Source organism: Oryzias melastigma, linkage group LG8 (assembly GCF_002922805.2).
Source record: "Oryzias melastigma strain HK-1 linkage group LG8, ASM292280v2, whole genome shotgun sequence".
Lineage (NCBI taxonomy): Eukaryota > Metazoa > Chordata > Actinopteri > Beloniformes > Adrianichthyidae > Oryzias > Oryzias melastigma.
In genome coordinates, this window is record NC_050519.1 from 24619404 (window position 1) to 24627552 (window position 8149).

General features: G+C 39.5%; 1 protein-coding gene across 1 annotated transcript in view; it reads right to left on the bottom strand.

The window, feature by feature from the left end:
- rgl3a (ral guanine nucleotide dissociation stimulator-like 3a) overlaps positions 1–8149 on the bottom strand; it is a 20534-nt gene continuing 12385 nt past the window's right edge. Inside the window, exons 11-17 of the mRNA XM_024286221.2 lie at positions 7108–7140; positions 5200–5321; positions 4934–5023; positions 4738–4861; positions 3306–3602; positions 2322–2436; positions 1–1306 (exon numbers count right to left, since the gene is read on the bottom strand). Coding sequence (XP_024141989.1) covers positions 1167–1306; positions 2322–2436; positions 3306–3602; positions 4738–4861; positions 4934–5023; positions 5200–5321; positions 7108–7140 — 921 coding nt within the window. The 3' untranslated portion in view covers positions 1–1166. The remainder of the gene's footprint in view (positions 1307–2321; positions 2437–3305; positions 3603–4737; positions 4862–4933; positions 5024–5199; positions 5322–7107; positions 7141–8149) is intronic.

An 8149-nucleotide genomic window follows, 5' to 3' on the forward strand; every position in this document is an offset into this window, starting at 1 on the left:
TTTTTTTTTGTTTGTGTTCATGTTCTTTACTTATTTTTTTTACCTGTAACTGTCACCATGTGAAAGTATGAAGACTGTCGTATGCACAGACATCCTGTAATCTTCTGGAATCTTTGTATTTTATTTTGAAAAGCAAGCACAGAAACGGTTCAAATGGGGAGGGAAACATTTTTATTAATACAGAATGGTAATGCACATCCAATTTCAGGTTAAAAACTGTTTGTTTGTTCCTTCATTTTGACATATGTGACAATTGAAGCATTTTAAGGTTAAAACAGATAGCAGCTTTCACGTGTGAGGAAATCGTTTTCCTTCATTTGCAGTCAACTCCTGAAGACGAACCGTGAGACGCGGTCGGGTCTGAAGCCTCTTCAGAGGAGATACAGCTCTGACTAAATCATTTCATCCTCCTTCCTCTCTGGAAACGCTCCCTGAAGCTTCATCTCCAGGGAAAACCAGCAAGGAGGCATCCGAACTGATGCACATCACAAATCAAAGATTTAATGTGAGATTTTCATCATAAATTAAGACATTTTTAACCTTTTTCAAAAAATACAACAATTCCAGAATAGCTGAAACTCAACCATTCTTCACTTCTTTTTTTGTTTTTAAAAATCATGGTGAGAAAAACACAATCATGTGACGTTAGGAGGTGTTAAAAAGTGCAAATAAGCCGAATGACAGGAAAGTGACAATAAATACAAAACTATACAACATCTGGAGGTCAAACTAACACTGAAAAAACACAAATAGCTTTTATTTATTTACAGTTGTTGTGTGCGTGAGTCCTGTTAGGTCAGAATCCCGACCTGTGAAGCGCCGCAGGTGCACGGTGATCTTTCAGAACGTCCTGTCAGAGGGCGCCGACACCCGAGCTGCCGCCTGATCCCTTTGAAAACGGCGTATTAATGACACTTCACCTGGTTAGTCAGGCAGACGTTTCTCACGCCTCCTCTTCTCCTCTTCTGTAGCTCCAGCGTTTCTCCTCATGCAGAGTTCTCTTTCCCGTAAAGTGCTACGGCAACATTTTGCCAGTCGCCATGGTAACCCTCCATTTGCATCTCTTTTGCAATCCAAAAACGGCTCCACAAAAGCACGTTCTCTAATGGGACACAGGTCCTCCCAGAAAGCCCGGCGAGCTCACGGGTCCAGGTGTTCGGGGGGGGTCACTTCACCAGCCGGCTCAGGCTGGCCGACGCCCGCAAAACCTTCTTCTGACCCTTGCGCTGCTGCCGCAGAACAAAGTCAAAGTTGGCAGTGGTGGACATGGCGTAGAAGACGTTGGCCTTGTCTGGAATGACCAACTCTGCAAACAGAAATCCAGGAGAAAATGTCACTTTTTTCTTTTTAACATACAGCAGCAGTGTCAAAATCAACCACACATTGGAAAAAAAATCAAAACCCATCTTAGGTCACGAGTCGAACAGAATAAACATTTATTGAACACAAAAAAAGTACATTTTGAAAACTCTAAAACCATAAGTTTTTAACATAACTTTGAACTAGATATATAGCATTACCTGTGATAATACTAGTGTGAATGCTGTAAGATGAATTTGACCGCTGAAGATACTAGTGCTGATAGCTGAAAACACTGAAGCTGATAGCCAACTAAAATATTAGCTAAATGACAAATTAGTTTTAAAAAAAAAACATAACTATAACGAAACAGCTAGCATGTAGCTGAAAAATAGCTAAGCTTCATAATAGCTTAAAAAAACTTGGGAAAAAAAACAGCTAGTGTGTAAATATTAGTTAAACTCCAAAGTAGCCCCAAAAAATTATACAAAAGCATAAATGATCCAAAACAGTTTATCATGTAGCTGAAATATAGCCTTAAAAATCTGTAAAAAGTTTAAAATTAGCCAAACAGCTATCGTGTACATATAAACTAAATTCTAATAAAGTTAGTGGAAAAAATATAGCATATAGCTGAAATATTAGCTAAACTCCAAAAAAGCCTAAAAGAAATATTGCCATAATAGTCCAAAAAACCAACAGAATGCCAGTTTTTAAAACTTTAATCCTGTAACTTTTTTGATATAATTATGAATAATAAAAGTCAGGAATATTATTTCAGAATAAATCAACTTAAACCTTAAAAAAGTTTCAATATTTTACTCTCCATAAAAATATATTTCGTAAAAAAGTATACAAGTTAGAAATAAGCACAAGATGAAATCAGACCATTAAAAACAATAAAAGAAAATGATCTGGAGGGCCGGATAGAATTACCCAGAGGGCCGGATCCGGCCCCCGGGCCTTGACTTTGACACATGTGACGTACAGTGTGTTAGTTGATTTGAAAGACCTTCCCTGACCTTTCTGCTGAGAAATGACCTGCGTCAGGCTGAAGTTCTGTCCCTCCATGTGCTCCAGGTGATGCTTCTCCAGAGCTCGCTGAATCACCTGAGCCGTTTTGTCCTGACTGGTCAGCTGCAACACAGAAGAACCACAAATGCTGCTTCAACCAGGAGAAAACCCAACATGGACATGAAAAAAGGAGACCGGTCCAACAGATTTCATCTACACAAAGCCTCAGAAATTGTTCTTATTTTAATCATTTTGCTCATTTGCTTTTGTGCAGCATTTTAGTTCAGATGAGGTCTGGACTTTTTAGTTAAATATTCTAAATTCTCTCCTTTGGTGTTTAAAGAACCTCCATTCTCTCACAGTGTTCAGTCAAAGTCAAATTTCTCTTACACTTCCTGTTTCAACCAGACGTTCGACTCTGGAATTTAAAAGATTTTATGTAGAAATTATTTTAGATTTAGATTTTCCCTTAACCCAAAACTGTCAAAGTGCAGGCTAAAGAAACAGACGCCATCGACCATTAGGGTCGATTCACCATTTGAACAACTTTATTAGCAACATCCTCGTAACATTAGACAGTAACTGAATATTCTGCATTATTATTCTGGTCTGTGGTACAACTGTCTCAATAAATCCATATTTGGAGTAAAGACTCCTGCTTTTTGTTTGTTAAATGCAGATTTCTTTTAGTTTAAAGTCAAAGTATCCATCTTCTTTCTGCCAAAACAAACTTTTCAAATGTTTTTTTTAGTTAAATTTGCTAGCATCGTGGAGGTTTGAGTTTAGCGGTCAGTGCAGCTGATGGCGACCGAGTGACTTGACATGCCTCGGATGGGGGATTCCAGTTGTTTTACAAAATAAAACTGTTTTCAGAGTAGTTTACGATTAATTAGTTAATTTTTTTAATTGATTCCCGGCCCTCAATTTTTACTGTTTTCGTCCTGAAAATGGATCTGAATATAAAAGTGGGCGTGGCTGCAGGTTGAACTGACCAGGATGCTCTTGTACATGTTGCCGTTGTCCTGGCCCAGGTCCACGCTCACCCTGATGATGCAGGAGTCGGCCCCCTGCTGGTTGTACACCGGCAGGGCGGTCATGGACACGGAGCGCTTGTGGTAGGAGGACAGGTGGGGGTGGGGCTTGGGCGCGGGGGAGGCGGTGGAGGAGAGGTCGGTGCTGCTGTCGGAGGAGGCGCGGGACGGCGTGGGGGAATCCAGGGCGGAGGTGGCGGAGGAGCAGGAGGACGAAGAAAAGGTCTCGGAGACGTTGTTGCAGGAGCTGTGGAAGGACTGCAGAGGAGGAGGAAAGGTGAAGCGTGACTTTACAAACATTACATAAGCACGGCGGGATCGCTTCTAGAGAATGATTTAGTCGTCATAACTGCACAAGCATCTGAAGGTCAGCTGAGGGCACTGAGAGCCTCTTGAGCGGACCTCACTGCAGTTTCGATGGCCCTTCAAAGGCATCTTTTGTGACGGCAGATTATGCAACATTCCCAGCATTCAAAGCTGTTCTACTTTAACGGTTTGTTTAAGCGCCTAAAATCGGAGGACTGTTTGTGGAGCGTAAACAGAGAAGGTTATTCTGTGCAGAAACACAAAGAGCGCCACTGTCAGACACACTGACGACAATGGAAGACAACACAACTAGAGAAGTCGCATTGCCGGCGACAGTGTGAATGCTTTTAGCAATTACTCTAACTGCTGAAGGGATTTGCTGTATATAAAAAAACTATTTGCAAGATGTTAACTTTGCTAAAACACCGGAAATGTTGTTAAAATATGAAAGAGCACAGAAGTTAACCTAAATTCATGAAAAATGTGTAGTAAAATTGCCTAAATGTCCTCTAACACACGCTAATTTAGGAAAAATGTTTAGTGTGTTTCTTAAATATGAGCTGAACTCCACATTAGTCTGAAAATCCTCAGTAAACTAAATTAGTCAAAAACATTAGCATGTTGCTGAAATAGAAGCTAAATTCTAAGTTAGCCTATAAAAACCTTAGTAGACAACAAATTAGCTAAAACATTAGCATGTTGCTAAAATATTAGCTAAACTCCACATTTTTTTGAAAATTACTATAAAAGATGAAAATATATCCTATGAATATTTTTAAAGAATTGTTGCTAATCTACTTAAAATTTTGGAATTTGAATTCTCATTCATGTCCTATGGAGCATATTTTAATCAATATCTCAAAAACTATAAAGTTTATGAATACCAAAAATACAAGCATTAATGTCCTGAACAAGGTGGACGTTTTTATACCAAGTTTGCTGAAATCGTTGAAATTGTGATTGAATTTTTACGTGCTGAAAAACATATGGAAAGGAGCAGGGGAATCACTGTAGTGTGAATGCTTACTAAGCAATCACACAATGAGAGACAATGAGGCCAAAGCAAACACTGAGATGCTGCTGTTACCTGCAGCCTGATGGAGCAGCTCGGAGAGGAGAAATCCTCCATCTCAGATCCGCTGGAGCCCGAGGACGAGACGCTGATTTGATCGGCGGGGACTTTTTTAGAGCCGTCGCTCGGCGACAGCAGCCTGAAAACAACCAACTGGTGGTGAGATCGCCGCACAGCTCTGTGACGTAAAAAGAAGTTGGTAGACACTCACGAGGAGAGCTTCTTGGTGAGCGAGCGCTGGCTCCACGACGCCGGCGAGCACAAGTCCACCGGAGGCTCCAGCTGCCGGGAGAGTTCATGGCTGCAGCACAAACACAGACACACATCAGCCGAGGAAACCTTAGATCAGGGGTGTCAAACTCAATCACACAGGGGGTCAAAATCCAAAGCACACTTTAGATCCGGCCCCCGGGCCCCTAACTTTGACACGTACACCTTAGAGAGTAAATAACTGGACATTCAAAATGCTCTCCTTACCTCTCCTGGTCGCTCAGAAGCTTGTTGCCCTGCAGCCAGGCAGCAATTCTGGGGTGAGAGGGGAGGTTGTACTGGGAGCAGCAGGCCTGCATCACGCGGATCTGAGACAGGACGTCAAACTCCTGCAGAGACGGACAAAACGTGGAGAGGGTTCTAAGGTCAGGAGGACTTCTGCAAATGAAACAAAAGACTTTGGCATTTGGAACAAAGCAGTAGAATCAGAAGGTTCTTAAAGTCCCAATTAGATCCGTTTTCAAAGCGTTCTCAGTAATTCTGATGCTGACGTTTTTAGCCAAAATTTAAAAAAATGTGTCATTTTCCAGTACATAGTTTTTGCTGAGCGGCATCATGTCAAATTTTTGAGTTACTTTATTTATGGTTTTAGTTATTACATTTTTTAACATTTTATACAACAATGAGTGGTGTGCCAAACTGTAAAAAAAAAAAAAAGAAGTTTAAATCATTGAAATTTATCGCCATCTCCGGGAGATGCCGCCCCAGGCGGCCGCCTAGCTCGTCTACGCCTAGGGCCGGCTCTGATGTCAGGCATTGAAAATGGTTTACTTCCAGCTACAGCAAAACAAAGTCAGTTTAGTTGCCAGTGTTTTGGAATATGGCCGCTGCCATGTTGGAGCCAGAAATTGTCAGTATGCAGTGATTGGTCCGAGTCGGTCTGTCACCGTTTCTATGACGACCTCTCTCACCAGTCAGGACTGAGCTTCATGAAAGTTCACACACCTAAGACTCAAAATGGGCAACAAAAATGTTTGACGCGAGACTATCTACGTTTATTGAGACATCTGATTGGCTGGTTTATAACTTGAATAATTTGCTAAATGTAAACATATTATGAAAAAAAATGAGGATTAGCAAGAACGTGTCATACAAAGAAAAAGTATCAGATCAAGAATGGTTATTGTGACTCCTAGAAAGACAGAATAACAGCTGTTTATTTCTCAATAGAAGTCTACTGGATTTTAATGCTTTGGAACCAGCAGGTACTTCCTTTTTGGAACACCAGGGGGGAGGGGCCACTCAGTCCAGTTCTCACATATAGTCAACAGGATCAGCAGAACACAAAAACATCAGTATATTTGTTTGCAACACAGTTAACTGCTGCATAAACAGAACTTTTTCTCCTTTGCTTTCAGCTGCTCCTCGCGTCCTCCTTCATCCATGTGAATAATCCCAGCTAATGGCTGCAGCGCTGCATCCACTAATGCACACGATGCACATCCACTTTACCAGAGCCACGCCCAAGAACCCTGACTCAATAAAATAACAGTGTTTCACTGCTTATATGTCCGTATATTAACACATAGTCCCCAATTTGAAAAAATCAACACAATTTCAGGAGCTCTCGTCATTTAGTTTGTAACTCAAAGTGTTTTGCAGGAAACTACGCCCCACTTATCAATACAAAACACTCGGGGAGGAAGTGGAATGTAGAAAAGAGATAAAAGAGCAGGATGAGCAGTTACAACTAATTTAAAAAACACTAATGCACAATATAATTTGCTCAAGTTAAAACAAAACAAAAGTTTTATTAGGAAAAAAAACTGCCCAGCTGTTAAGCACAGTGGTGGAAGGGTAATGACGTGGGCTAAATTTAGCACCTTTTTATATTTTGCGGTCTCTGAGTGGAGCATGAACTCATCAGTATAACAGAGGGATTTCTGCTGAAGCCTGTTTGCTCGTTTCATGAATCAGTGACTGTTTTCCTGCATCTACGTGCACTTCATGGTGTTGTGGTGAAGTGGAACACGTCAGGCTGTTTTTGTTCTTTTCAGACGTTAGACTTAGACCGGCTTAAATGATCTTCTGTTAAAACCTTTGGACCCTTTTTAAAACCATGCTGGAATAACAAGGACAAAGAAATGCATTTGGGATAAAAGAGGAAGCACTCACCCTCCTCCTCTTCTCGAAGTTTATGAGTCCATCCTGTCAAAATAAAACGCTGGTTAGACTTTACAGCACGTCCGCATCGGACAGAAAACTGCTAACAAGCAAACAATAAAGGAAGAATTTACAGCACTGCTGGTAGTAAAAGACTGCAGCTCCTGAAAAGGAGAGTTGAGTTTTTTTAATGAGGAAACATTGATGTAAGTAAATCTATATGCTGGATCGAAGTTTTTAAAATATTGTATTTTATTTTGCTGTATTTATCACAAAAAATGGTCAACTTAATTATTATTTTTTGTAAAAAATATTTTTAATATTATCTGAGAAATAACAAGTTTTAAAAAATGTAAATCAGTTTTACTTAAATTTTAAAAAAAAACTTAAGGGGGAAAAAGCCAATATAAATATAAAAGAGTGCATCATCTGTAAATAATGTGATGTTTTTATTTAAAAAATTAAATTATATCTCAATAAATCAAATAGAACAATTTACATCTTGTAAATGTAAACTAATAAAACAATATTATGCACAATGTTTAAAGCAAAATGGTTGTCTAAGTAGAACTCACATGACATTGATTTCAAAAATAAAATTATTTGTTTAATAAATAAAACAAACTTTAAATATCAGCCTAACTCCAAAATAGCCAAAAAAACAAAAAAAGCCTAAATTAGCCAAAACAGCTAGCATGTAGCTGAAATATTAGCCTAACTCCAAAATAGCCTAAAAAAACATTTTAGTAAATGCCAAATTAGTCCAAAAAACTAGCAGAAAGTCCATTTTTAAAACTTTAACAACATAACTTTTTAACATTATTATGAATAATAAAAAGGCAGGAATCTTATTCCAGAATAAATCAACTTAAACCTTAAATAACTTTCAATATTTTACTCTCCATAAAACTATATTTTGTCAAAGTAAGTGAAACATGGGGCCATTAATAAAATCATCTGGAGGGCCAGATCTGGCCCCCGGGCCTTGACTTTGCCAGAAAGAGCAGACAGTAGTTGGCGTACCTCCAGCATGTCGGGCAGCGCTGTATCCAGC